The 22,860-nt window shown below is 42.2% G+C and overlaps 2 protein-coding genes across 2 annotated transcripts; both read right to left on the bottom strand.

Moving 5' to 3' along the window:
- Positions 1-737: 737 nt before the first annotated feature.
- LOC125444235 (vomeronasal type-2 receptor 26-like) lies at positions 738-11,762 on the bottom strand. Its single transcript, XM_048516667.1, has 6 exons — positions 11,755-11,762; positions 9,070-9,364; positions 6,083-6,943; positions 4,885-5,103; positions 4,295-4,421; positions 738-1,639 (listed from the first exon to the last, which is right to left on the bottom strand). The coding sequence occupies exons 1-6, from the start codon at positions 11,760-11,762 to the stop codon at positions 738-740; spliced, it is 2,412 nt and encodes an 803-aa protein (XP_048372624.1).
- A 131-nt stretch (positions 11,763-11,893) lies between these two features.
- On the bottom strand, positions 11,894-20,659 carry LOC125444234 (vomeronasal type-2 receptor 26-like). The gene is made up of 5 exons (XM_048516666.1): positions 19,820-20,659; positions 18,014-18,241; positions 16,635-16,761; positions 14,423-15,254; positions 11,894-11,966 (listed from the first exon to the last, which is right to left on the bottom strand). The coding sequence occupies exons 1-5, from the start codon at positions 20,657-20,659 to the stop codon at positions 11,894-11,896; spliced, it is 2,100 nt and encodes a 699-aa protein (XP_048372623.1).
- Between the last annotated feature and the right edge of the window lie 2,201 nt (positions 20,660-22,860).

Below are 22,860 nucleotides of genomic sequence, written 5' to 3'. Positions count from 1 at the left end.
AATGCTCACATATCTTGGACAGTCAAGAATAATGTGAGGAAGAGTCTCCACTTGATTTTTACAGTGTGGACAAACCCGATCCTGGAGAGGGATGGATAAGTAATGGCTGATGGGAATGGCTGATGGGAAGATATTGGATCTGGCCCTTGTGATAATCCATCTCTGTTGGGGTTCAGTTAATAATTCAAGATATTTGGCTATGTGCCCCTGTTCCGGTATTATTCCAACAGAGAGGGGTGAGCATGATTTATTTGCTTGCCCCAACAAGATATGATATTCCTGTTCTAGAAGTCTACTTTTCAAGGTTTGGAAAATATCTCTGGGTGTCAGCATACAGAGATCTTCCAGTAATAAACCTATTGAGTAAATTTTTGATTTGAGAAGTTGATACCATTCGGAGGCAAATAGGTCTGGGCGCGCTGTGTATATTAATATGTATTCCTTTATGTTAAGTTTTTTAAAAAATCCTACTTCTTGAAGGAAGACTGGTTTGTCACTGTGGTAAACAACCACTCAAAGGCTCACTCCGCACATGCAGAATAATGCACTTTCAAACTGCTTTCAGTGCTCTTTGAAGCTGTGCGGAATGGCAAAATCCACTTGCAAACAGTTGTGAAAGTGGTTTGAAAACACATTATTTTGCATGTGCGGAAGGGGCCAAAGCAACGTGGTTTAAATAACCCAGATGAGCCTAATTGGGTTTTTTTGCATCACTATAAAAAAGGGAGACAGATTCCTCATTTCTTTATCTTTATTAGCTGTTTCCTGTGGTTTAGCTCAGGCCTCAACAGAATAATATAACATTTTGGGAAAAAGATGCACCCCAACACCCCAGCACTGGAGACTATGATACAGAAGACCTCCATGGCTACCATGTATTTTCCCTTACTGCTCAAGTAGGTTGGAACAAAGGATACCCAAACACTGCAGAATACCAGCATGCTGAAGCTGATGAATTTGGCTTCATTAAAGGTGTCAGGTAACTTTCTGGCAAGGAAAGCAACGATGAAGCTAACACAGGCCAGGAAGCTCATGTAGCCCAGCATGCAGTAGAACATGATAGGTGATCCATCATTACATCCCAGAACAATTTCTTTAGTCATGGAATGCACGTCAGAATCAGGAAATGGAGGAGAGGTTGCCAGCCACACACCACAAATGCCTCCTTGAACAAGGGTGCAGGAAAGAACCATGCAGATAGCCAGTCTCATCCCCAACCACTTCCTTATCCTGGATCCTGGCTTGGTGGCCATGAAAGCCGTAACCACGGTGACTGTTTTGGCCAGTACACAAGAGATGGCCACTGAGAATACAAAGCCAAAAGTACTTTGCCGTAAGAGACAGATTATCTTCTCAGGTTGGCCAACGAACAGCAAAGAAGCAAGGAAGCAGAACAGAAGGGAAATCAGAAGAGTGTAGGTAAGGGTCCGGTTGTTGGCTTTGACAAGGGGAGTGTCATGATGCCTCATAAATGTTCTTAGAATCACAGCTGTAGTGAATGAAAATGAAACAGCAACAACAGCTAAAGTAATCCCCAAGGGCTCTTTGTATGACAAGAAGGTTATTTCTTTTGGAACACACTGATTTTGTTCCATGTTGGGATAGAGATCTTCTCTGCAAATGACACAGTCATCCATGTCTGTGTGACAGAGGGGGGTGGGGGGAGAGAGAGAGATGGAGAGAAATTCAGCATTTGGTTTCCTTACATCACACAGGTCTTCCTATGTCTAGAAATACGAGATAGTTTGGAACAAAGCCTTACAGAGCGTGTTCAGCAGTTTCCCTGGCCTATCAAAGCCTGCATGGTCTAGTGGTTAGACTAAAATCAACAACAAACAAAGAACCTTTATTGGCATAACAACATTATATACAGAGATCCACTTAACCAAGTAGAGGGAAGCTAAAATAAATGGACAGGTAGAGAAGGCTGATGTTCAGGATTTGCTCCTAAAGCGCTGTTTTATATACAAATCCAAAAATTTGGTGGCTGCATCGTTTGCATCACTACTGGAGCTGTCCAACAGAAAGGTAATCTTTTGCAAGTCAGATGCATACTCTTTTTTGAGTAGCAGAGGTGACAGGTATTTGACTCTGGGTCCTGTGTAAAGTGGACAATAAAGTAGAATATGATCTATAGAGTCTACACAGTTCCCGTTGCATATGCATAGCCTTCGGTGGTAAGGGATTTTAGTGAATCTCCCTGTCGATACGGCTGATGGAAGGGCATTGCAACGGGCCAACATCATTGCTCCTCTGAACCTGAGTACGGTTATCTGGTGCAGGTATTGAGCCCCCTTATTACCAGTGTAGGTGATACCTAGAGCTAAAGGAGAGCAAGTCCTGGAAGCCTTTTCGAGTAGGATCTGATGTTCCTGGTCAAACAGCCTTCTCCTCAGAAGCGGGAAAGTCTCTTTAGATGGTAGCATGGCCAGATAATCCAAAGAATAGCCTAATTTGTTAATTTTTGTTTCTATAATGCCCCACCATTCCGAGTGACAAGAAGTCTTGAGGGCATTATATATGACAAAGGAAGACTTTACATCGCTTGATTTGAAACAGATGCGCAGCCAATATTTGAGCGTGGCAAGCCATGCTCTTGTCTTTAAGAGATGTTGCCCAGTTTCGAGGCACAGGGTGGCATAAGGCATGCAGTGAGGCATGCCCAAAAGTTTAAATAAAAAGCGAGATTGTACTCGCTCAGCTGTGTTGGACCAGGAGCCTATCCAAAGTGGGACTCCATATAATAATTGCTGGGCCACCTTGGTGTTAAAGAGTTTTAATGCTGCAGGCACAAATTGATGGCCCTCTGCCATGGAAGTTTGTTGGCTGATGAAGGGCCAGTCACCCACTCTCTGTCAGGTCCACCTCACAGGTTTGTTGTATAGATAAAATAGAGGAGAGCCACTTAAGCAGCATAGATAAGGAGGATGGAACAGATTTCTCTTTTACAAAACAAAAGGGGTTTCAGAACTTCCCTGAGCTACCATAGTATGATGTAGTGTAATACAGACTCATTTTTGAGTGGCATACTAGGACCTAGTATGCCCGTCTATAATTCTTCTGATAATTAAATTCCCCTAATGTTTTCTAGGTTATTTGACTTTGTCCCTCTTTGATACTCAGTGCAATAATCTCTTCCACAACATGTTTTCTCATTGTATATTTGCAGCTTATCTCGAGGGTTGACTGTATCCTATTGATTTGCCCTGCGACACCCACTATATCTAAATTGTCATTTAGCACAGAATACTCCAACTCGAACTCTTGACTCAGAAGCTCTTTGCAGACACCTATAACATGTTTTCTCCCATGAATCCTCCTCTCCCTCAACCTTCTTGCCTATGCCCCTGACCTTTCTTCATGATGCTACTCATACTTGTGCTCCTACCAATATTACCCTGAGCATTGGTCCCTTTGGATTGAATACTTCCAGACTGGAGGCTCTCCAGCTCTGTTGGTTTTCCTCCTGGAATTAGTTTAGTTAGTGAGGGCCAGCATGGTGTAGTGGTTAAGAGCAGGTGAACTCCAATCTGAAGAACTAGGTTTTATTCCCCACTCCTCCACCTGAGTGGGAGAGGCTTATCTGGTGAACCAGATGTGTTTCCGCTCACCAACATTCCTGCTGGGTTACCTTGAGCTGCTCACAGTTCTTCAGAACTGTCTCAGCCCCATCTACCTTACAAAGTGTCTGTTGTGGGGAGAGGAAGGGAAAGGAGTTTGTAAGCCACCTTGAGTCTCCTTACAGGAGAGAAAGGTGGGGTATGAATCCTGGAAGTACGGGGAAGCCTGTACTACCTCAGTCATTCCCAGAAAGTTGTTCAGTGCCTACCAAATCTAAACCCTTCCCCTCAGCACCACTTTCTTATCCACACATTGAAACTCTAATCTGTAGCTTGACCTCATTATGCAACTGGCAGCAATTTTGAGAATGCTAACATTAAGTTCCTGACCTTTAACTTTCTAACTAGTAATTGATTTTTCCCCCTTCAAGACCAAAAAAGCTCCATCTTCCTATCTATTTCTCCTTTCTCACTCCCATCTAGTTCACTTTTATTTTTGTTTAATGTTGCTCATGTTTTTAGCAAGTGTTTTCTTCCAGAGAGAACATTGTGGGAGTGCTATTCCTTGCCTGAGATATTTTTTTGCTTTGGTCAAAAGATGGGGAAAATGCAACTAAGCCCCAAGTCCCAGATATGCATTTGGTTTTTAATTGCATGGCAGACCCATAGAATGGGAACCCAGAGGACTCCAATTAGTTCTAAGGAACAACAGCTCTGCATATTATATCACTTACCTTTCTGATTGGAAATTTTCCCTTCAGAACAGGGAATGCAGTCATAGCAGCAAAATGGCTCCCCTTCTCTCTTCTGTTTGCTAAATCCTGGGTAGCAATTGTCAGTACACACAGATATAGGCACTGTCTGAACCAAAGTTGAGGGGAAAAGAATATTAAAGAATAAATTCCAGGCAAGAGTTTGTACTGACCAGAGTTTGGTTTTTTCCCCTATGGTGGATAACATTGCTGGGAAATTTTGCCAGTTGGATAGTACGCTGCAGCTTTCCTTTCCTTTTACTATATTAAGCTTGTATGACCAAAGGGTCTTAAGCATAAAACCAATACATCACAACAGATCAAATAGACAAACCAATGTAATATAACAAAACCATGAGAAACTAAATACCAAATCAATAAATTACATATGTTGCATAAAATCTGCAACACATTGAAAACAATATATAACAATATATAACACATATTCACTCCCATCATATCTTACTGTATCATTTTATCATGGAGCCACCCTGAGCCCACAAGGGGAAGGGTGGGCCTACAAATGCAACAGCAGTAACAGGAACAATAAATCAACTTCGTTCACATCCTACCTGGTTGTGCCATACAATTAATTCTTCATTAATTGCAAATGCTTCATCTGGAGGCATCTGGGGATCCATTCTCCCAACTTTTACTCTAAGAAATGATTTATTTGGGAAAACTATCCAATTTATTATATCATATCCAGTTACTAATTCCCCATTGGACTGAAGGAAAACCTTCTCTTCAGTACTGGTGTTAAACATCACACTCTTAAGGAAGTGGTGGAGCTAAGTAGAAGAAAACAAAGATGAGATTGGCTTCCATTTTTAAGAGGTCTGCGAGAAAATATTATTATAAATCAGTTTTTAAGGAAATTTTTATGGAGAGATTGGATGGCTAGTCCCATTAGAAACATAATTGTGTGCATTTTGAAAGGGACTTTTGTTTTAATGTATTTAATTTACCCTTCCTTCCTTCCTTCCTTCCTTCCTTCCTTCCTTCCTTCCTTCCTTCCTTCCTTCCTTCCTTCCTTCCTTCCTTCCTTCCTTCCTTCCTTCCTTCCTTCCTTCCTTCCTTCCTTCCTTCCTTCCTTCCTTCCTTCCTTTGCAGGCCCAGGATCACTTACAAAACCATAATCTTCTAATACAAAATAGTTTAACTTTAACAGGGGTGCAAGTAATGTTATGCATGCAATGCCTAGCAACAATCTTTAGAATTAAAAGTGTATACAGAATGAGGAGTCATACCACAAAATCCCCTCACTACTTGAAATGGTTTAGTTTAATGGTTTTCCTTAAGGCAACAGTGAGTCAAGAAGCATTCCTGCTTTGCTGTCACCATTGTCATACAATCACTGGAAAAAATAGCCTAGGTTTGTTTCTGTTCATCACGAGTTTTTGTTCACTTATTCTGCTCAATCCATCTTTGTTGCCTCAAACTCAACCCATGAATTCATTCATTTCCAAATTACCCTACCCAACACAAAATTCAGTGGAAGCATAACACTGAAAAAATACACATTGATGCGGAATTACTGAGTTCGCCAAGTTGAAAGCCGGAATTCCTAGGCAAAAGCTTATATGGAGGTGGAAGAATCTGAGGAAGAATGTGTATGAAACATTCATGTAGGCAGAGATTGCTGAACATATGATTGTGTCCCTAAATGTAGCTCTTGCCCACATAAAGAAAGCACTGCCCAAAGCCCTCAGGGGATGGGGCGGTATATAAATATGGTAATAAAATAAATAAATCAACTTGAAAAGTTACCTGCCATGGCTGCTGCGTCAAAGGCAGATGTCTTTTTCCATGCCTCATTTCTTTGTGTTTGTAACCAGATGTATACATGTTATGCCAAGCATGTGCCAGGGTATAGACAGCATTGTAGATACTATAGCTATGAGAAGTTATGCTCATTTCAAAAACATGTCCAGGAAGGCTCTCCAGCTTCTCCTTCCCAGTGCAGCTGTCATCAAACTTCTTCCCCGAAAGTGAATCAGAGAACTGGCACAAGAATGCATATTCCCAGAAGTCCTGAAGAAAGCCGTCTTCCTTGACCCAGATGGGATTTCTAGATTGAAGAAATTGCTGGAATCCTGGTAGCTCATTTGTGTGAAATGAGAATGATAGAAAATCATGGTTGGTTTGTAAATCCCAACTCCTCTGATAAGAAAGGGATACAAAATCCATTGAGGCAGTCAAAATGCAGACATTACCTTTAGACCTTGCTGTTGTAAGCTCCATTTCAGGTAGTTTTATGATCCATCTTATATATATAAAAGTCTGAATGTCTCCAAAAAAGACCATTGTGTTGGCTTTACTATCCATTACATGCTCATAAATTTTTACCCCCTCTTCTGCCATTTCAATGAAATCATTCAATGAATGCATTTGCAGGATTTTTTCCGCGAAAGCCAGACAGATGCCATGTTGAGAAAGCATGGGAAGTATTGTTTGCACAGCCCTTTCGCCACTGTCATTATTGACAGCTATGATTCCAATCCAGGTCCACCCAAAATGCAGAATTAAACGGAGAATCCCTTTGAACTGATGGGCTTCATTGGGGACCATCTGGTAGACAGAAAGGCCTGGAAACTGTTCATTCATTACTGAAACAGGGCCATAGGTGAGCTAAAAAGGAATTAACGTTGGGGAAGGCAGAGAAAGAAAATACAGAGAAAGAGAAAACAGAATGCATTTATACAATTGAAATTTTTATACAAGCTTTTCGGGGTCCCCCACTGTGTACCCTACGCGGCCCTCTGCCTAGAGGCAGGACAACATCTCTTGGAAACAAGGGCATGGTGGATCACCCTTAAATTCTGGATCCGGCTTTGTTTTTTCAGTGATCCTAACAGCCTCATTCACTGCTCCCTCCACAAACTCCAGTCATCTGCCTGGTGGGCCCACATCAAGCTTAAGATCTCCTCCCTGGGTTTCACTTGGGACCAGCTCCTTATGCTTCCCCCCAGTGATCTGCGCCACCGTATCAAGGAACGGCTATTCGACCAGGAACATCAACTCCTAGTTAGCAAAGCAAGGAGCCTGTTTTCCCCCCTTCACTTTGAAATCATGCCCGGGACCTGCAGGACAGCTGCTTACTTAAACATCTTGCTCGACCCTAAGTCTAGGTGGTTATTCACCAGAGCAAGAACAAACACATTCCCTCTTACCTTTTCCCCGGAGAGATTCACGGCATACTCAAAGGAAAAGCGTACATGTCCATATTGCTCAACCTCTGAGGAATCATTGGAGCATGTTCTATTAGTCTGCCCAAAATTCATAGATCTCAGACCTAGTTTGTTTTTTTCAACACCGACTTACCTATGCCCTCCATATTCCAAATTGAACCGCCTCTTGAACAATGAGGATCCCAGGCAGCTGAAAATGGTGGCCAAGTTCCTGCTTGATATTGTGAAATAAGACTCCGGCTCGCCTTTTATTTACTTATTTTCTTTAAGTTTGGAATGTATGAACTATGAGTAGTTGTTTTACTCTGTCAAACTCTGGATCATACTACTGCACAGTTTTATCTGTATTTTCTCTTGATGCCTAATAAAGGTTTTTGAATTGAATTGAACAGAATGCATTTAAAAATGAATTTTGTACACAGATGTGAGTTCAGCAGGTATACCGCCCAGAAACAGGTGTACAACCTTGGTAGAAACATTTGTAGTTACCATATGCATCTTATATATGCTAAAGAAAACATAATCCAGTATTCCATTTCTGCAAGTGTCTCTGTCCTTTCTGTAAGTGTCTCTCTCACTTTCCACGATAGCCCAAAATTATTGGCCTGTGCATCCTTTTCTGCCGGGAGCAGAATTTCCGGAGGCATTTGTATTCTTGTAGGAAAGTTCCCCTTTCCCACAGGAAGTCATACTATGAGAGCAGAAGTCCTTGAGCTCCCAAAAATATTACACTGGATATGTGAATGTATGTGTATAACCATACATGTAAAAATACAATTTTCAACTTACAACTGGTAATCACATATCCTTTTGATACCTATGACTGGGTAATTTATGAGCATTTATTCACAATATTTTCCTTCTTTGATATAATTAGGAACAGATAGTATTTTTTTTCATATATTTTGTATCTTGGTATTGCCCTGACCCGGATAGCCTGGGTTCACCCATTCTTGTAAGATCTTAAAAGCAAAGCAAGGTTGGCCCTAGTTAGTGTTTGCCTGGGAGACCAACCAAGGAAATTCAGGGTCTTGACATAGAAGCAAACAATGGCAAACCAAGCCCGCATGTTTCTTGCTTTGAAAACACCCCAAAGTCATTATAAGTCAGCTGTGATTTGATAGCAACAAGGAAAAAATGACCCAAAAGACACATACTGCCAAACAATAATGAGGAATATATCCTAATTAACAGTACACACAGTTTCTCCAGTCTAAGCCCACTGAATCAATGGAATTAGATTGGAGTAATTCTGCATAGGATTGCATTGTTCGTCAATGATTTCCAATCAAGGACATACAACAATGTGAAAGTTTTTGCATTTCCAATACAAGGTACTACTTTTAATTATGGGATGAGCATACGTGTGGAAACCAGCCTTTAGGAAGAGCAGTTAAATGAATTCCATAACATTTTAAGTAACATGAACTGACACGCAAACCTAGACTGAGAAATAATGACAACGCTTTCCATTTAAATTTCATACAAATTAGTGAATGCATAAAAATAAAGGTGAACCCCCATTATTAAATGTCCATCTTCATCCCTGCCACACACAGATCCTACCTGTGGGATGCTGTAGATATGCAACATGGTTGCCATGTAGAAGGACGTTTCAGGTTCAAGTCCTCCAATGACTGCTATCAGGTCTGTCTGCTTGTCGCACTTGTAGTTAGGGATCAGCCTGGCCAATGAGGAGAGAAGTTGCATGGTGGCCTGATAGGTCCAGCTTGCGCTGAAATAGTTTTCATAGATATTGAATCCTAGGGAGATGTTTGGTAAGACCTGATGGTTTTCGTTGATCTCCCTCACAGCAAAGGCCAGGGCCAAAACATGCTGATAGTTCTTGGTCAGCAAACTACTACAAGAATTATAAAGATATTTTACACTAAGTACAATTATTTGAAAGTGGTTATGGCTTACCTATATACCAGTGATACTCAGTAGCTCAGGAGACACATGTGTCCCTTTGACATGCCACCCGTGGCTCTTCTGAACACTGTTCATTAATGTGGTGCCTACCCCTGTTTCAGGAAAGCAGCCAAGACCCTTGCCCAATGGGGCTTATGGTTGGTAATTGGTTCCCACCTTGAACTAGCTACTGCTGGAGGAATGGGTAAGATGCCTCTCTGAGGTGCAGGCTTCATGCTGTAGATCAAAATAAATGTGCCCATTTTGGTTGACAGTAATTATAAATGGGGCTCTCCTGAGCCACTGAGTGAGTACCACTGCTCTAAACGCCCCCTGTCCCCGACACCATCTCACTTAACTATTATAAGGGAAAAACCCAATTCCTGCTTACAGGGGCATGTTATTTGGTGAGCTGTTGGGCTGGTCTTTGAAGGTCATTATTTCTGCATCGATGATAATCTGAGAAACTATGCCACCAATAGAAAGATCTCCTTGTTGATAATATTTATGAAGAACATGGAGAGAAGCAGCCACAGAGGTACACTTAGCAATATCAACATTGCACACTGTGTGTGGCAAAATCACCCAAAAGAGTGTAAGGAATAATACCACCCTGAGTGTAAATCTTTCATTTAGACATAGGATTGGAGTCATCTCAATTATTTTTTTCTGAACACTATGAATCAACTCTTTGTCTAGTGAAAAAAAAAGGAAGAGTCCTCTCTGACCACCCCTATAGGAAACATGGAATTTTCCTGGACAAATGCTGTGCAGAATGGGGGCTCTATTGAGAAGGAGAAGCTGGAGGGACTGAAGAAAAAAGTTGCCTGGATCCAGTGCTTTCATTTCAAATATCCGAGATCTGAATGACAAAAGCCCGTCTGTACCTAGCAGCCAACACTCAGTTTGATTATCATAGTAGGCTGTGTTTATATCAACCTATACTGTCCTGGCCCGTGTGCTAGAAGAAACTGGACAAGGTGTTTGAGGCTCTGAGAAACAACGGAATTAATCATAGCCATTTTGACAATTACTGAGGAGATAATTGCTTTCCAAGCTGAGAGTTCTCCATAGAACCACTGAGAAAAGAACTATGTCAAATTTGAATAAAAACTTCACTGTTTATTAGGACAGCTAAGGGCATGCAAAGAGAAAAAGCATAATTGATTTCACAAACACATCAACTTCTTCCCCCTTCCCATATCCATTCAGTATCTTTGTCACCCAGGCAAATATAACTCCCGTTATCCTTTTCCATTCACTGAGGGAAGAAATTTTACTGTATTGAGTGGAGATTCCTTTCCTCCAGTAACTTCCCTATGCACAAGACAACCTAATAGGGATGACATTCTCAAGACTTGTATTCCTTGCTGTAATGATCTAGCCTTTCAAATTTCAGGCAAGTAAAGGAATGAAAAGGCAAGATTTTCCATTCTAAAATCAATTAAGATTTTCATTATCATAGTTCCTTTGGAGACACAGCCATGCAGAGAGGATATGTCGGGGGAGATATTGCTTCTTGTCTTCATACTCCACTTCTGCAAACAAAATAAACCCTTTCATGCATGATGCGGTGGCAACCACGTAGGGTTTTCAAGGCAAGGGACTGTTGGAGGTTGTTTCCCACTGCTTGACTCCACATGGGCTGAGAGAGCTCTGAGAGAACTGTGAATGTCCCAAGGTGACCCAGCAAGCTTCATGCAGAGGAGTGGAAAATCAAACGCTATTCTTCAGATAGCACTTTGCCACTCTTAACCCCTATACCAGTGGTGGCGAACCTTTGGCACTCCAGATGTTTTGGACTACAATTCCCATCAGCCCCTTCCAGCATGCTGGAAGTGGCTGATAACATCTGGAGTGCCTGTATCTAGGTGGGTCATACCATCTTCTCCACCATGCTGGCTCTCAGGAAGAGGTAAGGATGCTATGGATTGAGGCTTACCAGACCAAAGAGCTCAAATGCATGCAAACGTGTCTTAATGTAGCCTTTATTTCCACAGTGATACACCTGTTCTCCTTCCTTGCTGCCCAGGGGGATAGTTATGCCATTAATCCCTGCCAATAACCTACAATTTCACACCCTCAAACTCTGGCCACCCTTACCACAGCTATTCAGTTTACCCCAATAAACTGATCCTTCCCCAGATTCCTGGCCTGGCCTCTTCCTCTCCTGACCTTCAGACTTACTGTAAGCTTAAGGGCACTCCCTCACTTTTTATAAACTACTTTGCAGTAACCACTGACCCACTGATTGGATTTTAGGCCATACCTGGGGGCTACCAACAGGCTGGAGATTTTCCTAGTCTTCCCCCAGATAAGCCAGGACACAGGCTCCTTTACCTCTCCATGCCCCTGGCTTTTCAGGGATGCCCTCTTGCTACAGACCTATTTGAGAGAGAGCAATTCCCAATCAAGTATCCCTTTTCATTGTATTTTATTGTCAAAGCTGCATTAATTTAATCTTCTGCATACATTTTAGTTATTTAACTTTTCTGTTCATTAGATGCTCCCTGTTGTTCAGTTCAGGCCTCAGAGTAATAATATAGCATTTAAGGAGGAAGATGCAAACCAGCAGTCAGCACTGGAGGCTAAGATAGAGAAGATCTCCACAGCAACCTTGTACTTCCCCTTTGTACTCAGATAGGTTGGCACAAAAGATAACCAAACACTGCCGAACACCAACATGCTGAAGGCAATCAGCTTGGCTTCATTGAAACTGTCAGGGAACTTTCTTGCTAGGAAAGCCATGGTGAAACTGACAATTGACAGGCAACCCAAGTAGCACAGGACACAGTAAAACATACTTGCAGACCCCTCATTACATTTCAAGATAATGTCTTCAGACATTGAATGCATATCAATATCTGGAAAAGGGGGACAGGTGTCCATCCACACAGTACAAATGCCTGCTTGAATGAGGGAGCAGGAGAGAATAAGGGAGATGGCCAGTTTGGTCCCCACCAATACCAAATGGCTTATCTGGGGCAAATTTTGTCCTTTCAACGTGCATTTTAACATTTTGCCTCGTGGTATCCTCTGTGATTTCCCACCTTCTTTTAAGGAACATGTCACTTCTGCAACTTGGCATCTTAGTAATTTTGTCATGAGCCCTAACAAAAATTCTCAGTTTACTATGTCAGCTTTCTCCCGCTGACTCTCTCCACTCACCAACCTCATAGATTGCTATGCTCAAGGTATTTAATAGTAGTTTGAATTCTAAACGAGCTGCTTTTCCTCCTGCTAAAAGAGTTGCATCAATATATTTTTGTTGGTGAGATGTAGGCAAAATTAGATTTCTAACTAAAGTCACTCTCTGCCTTTCTCCCTACTGGACCCAGCAGGGTGGCTTATATTGTTTTCTTGTCCTCCATTTTGTCATCACGACTACAACACTGCAATACAAGTAATAGTGAGAGGGTGTGACTGGCCCAAAATCACCTGACATATTTCCATGGATGAGGTGCAATTCTACTGTGGGTCTCATATATTTGGGCAGCCCAAGGGGATGGGGGATGGGCTGTGGTGTAGTTCTGGATTGTGCCAATGCGTTTGCACCCTCTACTGATACAAAGGGTTCCTCTGCCAGCAGAGAAGGAAAGATGCCAATGGCCAGGCACCCATTAGCTTGACGGCAGTGAAAACCAGAAGTGGGTGCAGCCACAGAGGAACACTGGTGTCCAATCAGATGCTGGCATGGTGAGGGGGCTGGGGCATTCCTAAGGTTTGGTGCTGACTTTAGTTGGGTTCTACCTGAGCTTGGGCCAGGGACACCATGGCCAGGGCTTTCTAAGTTACATCACCTGAAACATAATTCCATTAAGCACTATGGTAGTTGTCCAGGCAACCAGGCTTTTTTTCTTTTTCTTTTTCTTCCTTGTACCACATGGAAGCCCCTTGGAGGTGAGCAGTGCTGTCCAGAGCCTCTTCACACACTGGATTGGGTTGTTAGTTCTATACCACAAAGGCTTGGATAGTTCTTAAAACTCCTTTGTTTGGTAACAAAGGGGACTTGTTCCACCCTCTTTGTGCTGCCTACATTTTCCTCACTTTGCACAAGGAAACCTTTGCTTCCTTTGTAAGCAGCATAGGGATGTTGCGGAGCTAATCTGTACCAGGATTCTCCAATTCCCTTGGGCACCCACCATCATCCTGATGCTAGTTACCAGTTACTTTTGAATAATTTTACTACAAGTGTATAAATAATTAAGTACATGTTAAATGAGAAAACACATGTTAAATGAGAAAATTTATTTATTTATTTATTTATAATTGGTTTTATATACCGCCCCTCCCCTGAAGGGCTCTGGGCAGCGAACAACACAATAAAACAATAGTTACAATAAAACCCCATTAAAACAGCAAGCAATAATGCTACATTGGCATCCAGTCGTATGAGAAAATGAGAAAAGACAATTGAATTCTCTATGGCCATTTCCAAGACAGTTTTCTATACCCACGCCAAGAGCGAGGCGGCGTAAAGAAGTTCGCTGTACGCAAGCGCGAACGGAGAAGCTTCCGGAGGTCGCGCAAGATTCTCCCTCACAGGCGGTGTTCAAGATCGAGTTTGTTCTTCCGGGCGCCATTGCAGTTCGTCGACGCCGCCCTCCGACTCCTGAAGGTCAGGAGGATGGCGTGGGGCTGGGCTAATACCGGCAGGCTAATGCAGAGGCTGGAGGACACCGCGAAGTGGGAGGGCGGAACAGCGTTTACCGGGCTTGCGTTAGCGCAGCATGAAGCACGTTCCCTCTAACAACAACCTTTAAAGGGTTGTTGTTTTAGAAGCTGCTTGACTGCACTGCCCTGGGCGGATGGAAGAAGTGTCAGGTCGCCACTGCTGCATTGCAGCAGCGGGCGCCTGTCTAAGCGACGGCCTATGCCTGCGCGCTTTTGTTTCCAGGTCAGCGTCATAAATGGGCCGCGGCGCGAAGCGGCCTATGTTTCCTTTAACTGTCAAGTGCGTTCTCTTGATTTCCAGCTCTTGTATTTCAAGCAAACCATGTAGCATTTGGGGAAAAAGAGGCAAACTAGCAAGCCACCTGCAGATACCAAGATGGAGAAGATTTCCACAGCTACCATCAATTTTCCTTTGGTGCTAAGATAGGTTGGAATAAAGGTCAACCAAACACTGCAGAACATCAACATGCTGAACGTGATAAACTTGGCTTCATTGAAACTGTCAGGTAACTTCCTGGCAAGGAAAGCCACCATGAAACTGAACATGGCCAGAAAGCCTAGGTAGCCCAAAACACAGTAAAACATGGTGGGTGATGATTCATTACACTCAACTATAATTTCTTTGGTCTTTGAGTTCATGTCAATATCTGCAAAAGGAGGAGAGGTTGCCAGCCACACAGAACAAATACCTCCTTGGATAAGGGAGCAGGAAAGAACTACAGAGTTGGCCAATCTGTTCCCCACCCATTTCTTTATTCTGCTTCCTGGCTTGGTAGCCACAAATGCCAAGACCACTGTGATGGTTTTTGCCAACACGCAAGAAATAGCCCCTGAGAAGATGATGCCAAAAATAGTTTGACGGAGGAGACAAGTCACCTTCCCTGGTTGACCAATAAAAAGCAATGAAGAAAGAAAACAGAGCAAGAGGAATGTGAGGAGAGTGTAGGTGAGGTTCTTATTGTTGGCTTTGACTATGGGTGTGTCATGATATTCCACAAAGGTTGCTAGAATAGATGCTGTGATCAAAGAAAAAGAAAGAGAGACAATGACTAAGGAGATGCCTAAAGGTTCTTCGTAGGACAGGAAGGTTATGACTTTGGGAATGCACTGTGTTTGATCTGCACTGGAATAAAATTCCAGACTGCAAGTGACACAGACGTCCATATCTGCAAAGCAAAGAGAAAGAGTTGCTGTTTCAGTTGATTCTCAAATTCCATAACAAAACTCATATCTAGCAATGGCTCATTCCGCATGGGCCAAAAACAGCAGTGTGAAAACAGTGTGAAAATGGTGTAAAAGGGTTTAAAACAGTGTAAAAGGGTTTATACTGTTTTCACACCATTTTCACACCACTTTTTTGGCCCATGCGGAATCAGCCAATGTTACAATGATGCCACATTGCAAACAGTGAAGTTATAGATACATGCAATGTGAGAATTCTTTCTGTGTTGATGCAATCACAGTATCTAAACTGAGAAGCATAATGGAGTTTCCATACAGTATCTACCAACAGTTTATTTTATTTGTTTTAATGTGTAGCCCTCCCTCCTCAGCAAACACAGGAGCAGAATATTGTTTTATGTTGGTATCGTTTTCTTTCTTTTTTTTAAAAAAAAGTTCTAATAGTAAATTAGTTGGCTCCTATATGGATCAGCCTAAGCCACTTGCAAACATGGTACGTATCTCTATGCAATTGGATATCCTCCATGAATATGCAAAAAAAAGTAAACTAATCAAAAGGAAAAGTGAAAAAATCTTAAAATCTGTCTTGATGAGACCAGAAAATGTTTCCAAAGGATATTTCAAGAGGCTGGGAGTTTTGCTTGCTTGTGTTGGTGTGTGTATAAAACTGGTTCTTTCTATTTTAAATAGATGAATTCCTTTCCTCCCTGCGGTTTCCTGAAGAAAGGGAATGGCTATTAAACCACATTGAATTTGTAGTGTGGGTACACCCTACAATCCTAATAAAACTGAAATTGTTCAACTCCCCTCCTTCCAACTATGCTTCATATTGCACAAAGAAAAACAAATATTTTAGTTAATTTGGTCAAGAAGGGGGGGCTGCCTTCAAATTAGTTCAGAATAGAATCTCTGTTCATCTTCTTCATATGATCTTAGGCTCATTCCGCACACGCAAAATAATGCATTTTCAAACCACTTTCACAACTGTTTGCAAGTGGATTTTGCCATTCTGCACAGCTTCAAAGACCACTGAAAGCAGTTTGAAAGTGCATTATTCTGCATGTGCGGAATGAGCCTTAGTGAGTTTTGATCCTGTCATACAGGCCTAATCTTGGGCTGATTCCGCATGGGCCAAAAACAGCAGTGTGAAAATGGTGTAAAAGGGTTTAAAATGATGTAAAAGGGTTTATACTGTTTTCACACCATTTTCACACCACTGTTTTTTGGCCCATGCGGAATCAGCCTTTGATTGTTTCTGCCATAACTAGTTCCATTTAGAAATGGTGTGAGTTGCTCCTGTAATCCATATCCTGATTTGTGCAGGAATTTGGCATACATGTACCTCATCACAAACCACTTCTTACCTTTCTGATTGGAAATCTTGCCTTCAGGGCATGGAATGCAGTCATAGCAGCAAAATGGCTCCCCCTCTCTCCTTTCTTTGCTAAATCCTGGATGGCAAAAGTTAGAGCACAAAGAAGTAGGCAGTACCTGATCCACAATGGAAAGAAAGACAATGTTACTGGATGATTCCAAATAGCAGTTTGTATTCAATAGTATGCTGGTACTTTCCTAAGCAGGGCAGCCAATATTCTTGGGATGTTTTGCCGCCTGGAAGAAAATGATAAAGCAATGATATTAAGTGCCCCAAACTAGTTCACTTCATTCTTGGACCCAGTATTGTATTCATGTTGTATGGGAGGATATCCACTTGAACCAAAACCATAAATGACAGAGTGTGTAATAATTGTCCATTCAATTTTATCCTATTTATTTATCCTTAGTTTTCTATGTTTTTATCCCATATGGCATTATAATCCTATTATTAGACAGTTCTCAAACTGTCATAAATGGTTACTTTAAGAAGTGTTCCTTCAGTTGGATATTTCTCAAACCAAAATGTCAGTTTTTGAAGGGGCTTAGGTGCAAAGAATCTATATGCTATTATTTAGCATTTTAAAAGAAGAAGAAGAAGAAGAAGAAGAAGAAGAGTTTGGATTTATATCCCCCCTTTCTCTCCTGCAGGAGACTCAAAGGGGCTTACAATCTCCTTGCCCTTCCCCCCTCACAACAAATACCCTGTGAGGTAGGTGGGGCTGAGAGAGCTCCAAGAAGCTGTGACTAGCCCAAGGCCACCCAGCTGGCATGTGTGGGAGTGTACAGGCTAATCTGAATTTCCCAGATAAGCCTCCACAGCTCAGGCGGCAGAGCTGGGAATCAAACCCAGTTCCATTTAGCCCAATGCTACCTGGCATTATAGACCTCTACAAAGGACAGCTAACAGCCCAGTCTATCCCCAGTGAAAATTCCCAATGCTTTTGCTTATGGTTAAATCATGTTTAAAACAGGTAATATCTTGGGGGGAAATGCTGGGTAAAGATAAGACTAGGTAAGTTTCCCCAAAACTTTATTTTCCAAGTTCTAAATTTCACCATATTTATTCCCCACTCCAGGGCAATTAAACTACATGGGATGGGTCAACATAGTTTTTTCTCTCCTCAGCCTTACCCAATTCTTCTTCTTACTTTAGCCCCTCTCCTACTTAGCTTTTGTCAAAGCAGGTCTCCAGCACAACTTGATCAAAGGGATTTTCAATAAGGTCCCTTCCTATCTTTTTCATCAACTAAAAAAATTGCTGAATCCCAGGCAACAGGGCACTCTTCCATGCATTTATACATTCTGTCTATTTTGCCCTTCGTTCAAACTACTGAGATTTTCCTCATTAATCACACTGGGAGCCTACCTTGTTAAATCTGCTACACCACGTGATGGCATCTTCATTAATCGAGAATACTTGGTCTGGAGCTGCCTTGGCATCAATCTTTCCAACTTTCACTTTATGAAAGGATTGGTTTGGGAAAGCGACCCAGTTGATGATGTCATATGCGGTTACTAATTCTCCATTGGGATCAAAGGAAACTGTTTCCCCAGCATTGTTGTTAAACCTCACATTTCTCAGAAAATAGTGGAGCTAGATTAGCAAAGAAAACACAGGCATGTCATGAAATTCAAAGAGGTCTATATTTAAGAGTTCTGCAGGAAAATTCTGGTTTCAAAGGCTCATTCCACATGGGCCAAAAACTGCGGTGTGAAAACAGTGTGAGAATGATGTAAAAGGGTTTAAAACGGTGGCTCATTCCGCACATGCAGAGTAATGCACTTTCAAACTGCTTTCAGTGCTCTTTGAAGCTGTGCGGAATGGCAAAATCCACTTGCAAACAGTTGCGAAAGTGGTTTGAAAACGCATTATTTTGCGTGTGCGGAAGGGGCCGGTGTAAAAGGGTTTATACTGTTTTCACACCGTTTTCACACCACTGTTTTTGGCCCATGCGGAATCAGCCTAAGTGAAATGGCTTTAAAGATGTTTGGTATGGTGTAGGTTCAGTTCAGAGCACCAACTTATTACAGAAGTCATGTATATCTATTTCAAGAGACTTAGGGATTCTATTTTTTCTCTTTGTTATTTCTATTCTTTGCTTCCAGTTTTATGGAAGTACTGTTAAGAAGGAAGCAAAAAAGAACTGCTGGATAGACAATACATGTTTATTCACTGCTGGTCTCCAAGGACTTTAAGGTGGCATACATGGTTCTCTCCTCTTCTGCTTTATCATGATGACCCTGTAGACTGATACAGTCCCATTTTAAAACAGTAAACTTCATAAGTGGTGGAGAGAGAGTTTGCTGTATTTCTACTTATGGAAATAGCAGCCATCGAGTCACCAGTGGCAGCCATTGCGGCAGAGGTGAGCAGCATGAGGCAAAAGGAATGGGGCAGCCAGCTCTGAGGGCGCAGTTGCAGGGAGCTGCAATGATTGGCCCAAGCTGCAAAGGCGGGAACAGCAGAGCACTTATAAGTGCCACGCCCCGAGCCTTGGCCTTCTTGGCTAGCCAAGGCTCAAGAGCGACGTGACCCACCCACCCTCCCTCCCTAGTTACAATTGTTAATGGTTGACATGTTGCAAATGGTTTTATTGGTATACTTGTACTTTTGTTTGGTTGGCAACGGAATCGCAACATCTGTGGGGAGAAGCCGAGCCGGGCGGCCGGTCTTCTCCATGGTTGGTGCCCTTAAGGAAGGGCCTGGGGGCGGGGCGGGCTGGTAAGCAAGCCGGTAGGCTTAGTTGGTGCCCGCCACCCCAGCAGGAAGGGTTGACACCAAGGGTATCCACCCCGGTGGCTCCCGGCTTCTTGCCAACACCCCAATAGGGATTGGGGACAGCATGGTCGGGTCAGCAACGGTGCTGATCTGCTGATGTTGCAATCCGTTTGACTCCCAGCTTCTTGAGTGTAATGTTTGTAATTAATAAATAGCCCAATCTATTTCCAAGTCCTTGTTGTGTTTATTTGCCGGGGAAGGGTCTACACCAGGGGTAGGGAACCTGCGGCTCTCCAGATGTTCAGGAACTACAACTACATGGCCAATTGGCCATGCTGGTAGGGGCTGATGGGAATTGTAGTTCCTGAACATCTGGAGAGCTGCAGGTTCCCTACCCCTGGTCTACACCATCTGCCCGCAAATGCTTCTCCCTTGAAATTTCCTTGAAATTACCTGCCAGGGCTGTGATTCCAGAGGCTTTCGTGTCTTTCCACCCACCCATTTTCTGCATTTGTAAAGAGATTCATAAAAGGCATGAAAAGCATGTGCCACGGCAAACACAGCATTGTAAATGCTGTAACTGTGGCCAGTCATGCTCATTTCGAACACGTCTCCAGGAAGGTTATCCAGCTTCTCATCCCCAGTGCAGTTTTCGACAAACTTCCTCCCTAATAGTGAGTCATAAAACTGACACAGGAATGCTTGTTCCCAGAAGTCCCAGATGAAGCCGTCATCCTTTGTCCGGATGGGATTTCTGCTCTGAATAAATTGTTGGAATCCTACTAGTTCATTTGTGTGGCTCGTGAGGCACAGAGCACCATGGAAGTCTTGTCGATCCCAACTCCTTTGAAAAAAATAGGATGTGAAATCCATCTGGCCAGTCATAATCCACACTTTATCTTTTGGCTGTGTTGACATAAAATACAGACGTGATAGATACATCGAACATCTAAGTTTTACAGTAGACTCTGTATCTCCAAAACAGACCAATACATTGGTTTGACTGGTCATCATAAGTTCATATATTCTCACTCCTTTTACCAACACATCACCAATATGTAGATTAAGAAATGTTACTTGAGGAATCTTTTCTATGAAAGCACAGCAGATTCCATTGAGGGAAAACTCTGGAAGCAGGTTCCTCACAAACCTCTCTCCATGATCATCATCCACAGCAATAATTCCAACCCATTTCCACTCAAAATGCAGAAGCAACTGGACAATCCCCTTGTACTGATGGGCTTCATTGGGGGCCATCTGGAAATAGGAAAAGCCTGGGGTTGTATCATGCATCACCGGAGCAGGACCATACGAGAGCTACAAGTAGTTAACATTTGGAATGAGGAGGTGAAGGAAAAAAGCATAATACGTTTCATGGAGAAATAATGAAAACATGTCCATGTTCTTGTAATATGAAGGCCAATTCAGCAGCTAGACTAGGCGAACTCCAGATAGCCAGGAACTGTTTCTGTCAGCATGGCCAATTGGCCATGCTGGTAGGGGCTGATGGGAATTGTAGTTCCTGAACATCTGGAGAGCCGCAGGTTCCCTATTCCTGAGCTAGACTATTAGACCAACTAGATCTTAATGGCAAGATACTGGGGTTGATCCAGCTAGCTTTTTTCATTTGGTATCACCCACTTTTCTTCCTTATGGCACCCTATGTGGCTTTCGTCTATGCAAGTTCTACTATCCCAAGTCCAGCGTGGTGTAGTGGTTAATAGCAGATGGACTCTAATCTGGTGAACTGGATTTGTTTATCTGCCCCTCCACACAAAGCCTGCTGGGTGACCTTGGGCTAGTCAGTTCTTCAGAACCACCTATGTCACAAGGTGTCGGTTGTGGGGAGAGGAAGGGAAGGGGTTTGTAAGTCCTTTTGAGTCTCCTTACAGAAGAGAAAGGATGGGATAAATCCAAACTGTTCTTTTTCTTTTGTCTAGTCAAAGGGGACCCCTCTTCTTTTTTTTACCAATAGCAAAACTGGTTGGATAAAACTTCTTTCTTTATAAGACATTTTGGTAACCTTTTCACAAGCTAGATAATGTGGATGAAAGACTGTTTCATTCTGGTAGCTTGACCATATTTTTTTCTGTACCAGACATAACATTTCAACACTTCACTGTTGGGTATTACATATTCCTATGTTCTGTGGTAAAGTTCTGTACCGTTCAGCTCATGTAACAATTCACACACATGCACAGAAACACACATATTATGGCTCATTGTCACAGAGGCAGCGACTTGAATTTTGCCTAGCCCACATGAGATCAACAACAGTAACTCCTGACTATCATATTTTTCACACCCTTCCCTCAATGAATGCAAAATGTCAGACCTAGCCTTGTCTTTCTCTGATTCATTTTCACAATAAACTTTTATATGGGGTTAAGCTGAGAGAGAGTGACTAGCTTGAATTATCTTCATGCTTAGTTGGGCTTTGAACCTGTTCTCAGTATGTTGCTGATTACTATCACATCCCGATTCTCACAACTAAATGTTTTTATATATCACAGCAAAAACCATCCACATCAAAATTGCAGATTTTAATACACCGAAATGTACAGCCAATGTGGTATTAAGGCAAGAAGCAGGGATGGCCAAAGTTGAGACCATCTTTTGGAAATTAACCATCAAATACTGGCTTTCCTGTCCCCAGGGATTAATGCCTTCATTATTGCCAGCAACACCCTACCCTGGATGGCTAGAAAAGATTATATCAAAACTTAGACAGTGTGGTCTTGATCCAATGCAACTTTTGGAGATTGGAAGTAGCAGAGCAATGGGTATGGTCCACCAACATCTTACTGACATTGAGATCAAAACAGAATGTCCCCTGATACCTGTTCTATAAGTAAACTAATTAAAATCATGGATAGGTATTTCAGCTGCACCTTATCTATCTGTAATAACATCAGCAAGAAGCTTGACATGGGCTTTTTCTAGGCCTCGCTTCTATGCCTTCCCGTCAGCTAATCTGATGTACCATTCCCAACATTCCAAAGCACAGGAGAACCTGTGTGTGTGTGGCTCAGGGGAAGTGAGGACTCACTGTCACATATCTTACTGCATTGCAAGTTACATGCAGGTCAAAGAAAGCTGTTGATCCAACCATTGTTAACTCATTATGTATATCCTTACATAGATAACTCCGATACAAATTCTACAAGAATGCTATTAGAAGATCGTGGTTTCTGCCATTTCACAGAAGGAAAGGCTAAATTCTGCATATTGGTACACAACAAGCGTAGTTCCTTATTAAAACAAAGAGTTTGACTGTGTGATGAGGACCGTAATAATGCCTGAAGCTAATGTTATTTATTAATAGATTTTATAATGGACTTTAATTTCATTATATTTTTGTATAAGTCGACTGTTATGTTTTCACATGTCCTCTGATTTTAATCTATTGGCTGGGCCAAAAGGTCGTAATAATATTCATCTATCTATCTTTATCTATCTATCTATCTCATCTATCTATCTATCTATCTATCCCA

This window comes from Sphaerodactylus townsendi, linkage group LG15, assembly GCF_021028975.2.
Source record: "Sphaerodactylus townsendi isolate TG3544 linkage group LG15, MPM_Stown_v2.3, whole genome shotgun sequence".
In the NCBI taxonomy this organism is placed as follows: Eukaryota; Metazoa; Chordata; class Lepidosauria; order Squamata; family Sphaerodactylidae; genus Sphaerodactylus; species Sphaerodactylus townsendi.
Note: the sequence above shows the minus strand (reverse complement) of the source record. Positions and strands in the feature narration are given on the sequence as shown.

Bases quoted from the DNA above. Each gene is read 5' to 3' on its own strand.
- LOC125444235 (XM_048516667.1), bottom strand. The intron at 6,944-9,069 runs GTAGGATCTGTG...ATTCCTTTTTAG, and splicing joins ATATCTACAGCATCCCACAG to CTCACCTATGGCCCTGTTTC. The intron at 5,104-6,082 runs GTAACTTTTCAA...TCTTCTACTTAG, and splicing joins TGACGCAGCAGCCATGGCAG to CTCCACCACTTCCTTAAGAG.
- LOC125444234 (XM_048516666.1), bottom strand. From the start codon at position 20,659: ATGCATGATACAACCCCAGGCTTTTCCTATTTCCAGATGGCCCCCAAT. The intron at 16,762-18,013 runs GTAGGCTCCCAG...ATTGTGGATCAG, and splicing joins GGTGTAGCAGATTTAACAAG to GTACTGCCTACTTCTTTGTG. The intron at 15,255-16,634 runs GTAAGAAGTGGT...TTTGCTTTGCAG, and splicing joins CAAGATTTCCAATCAGAAAG to ATATGGACGTCTGTGTCACT.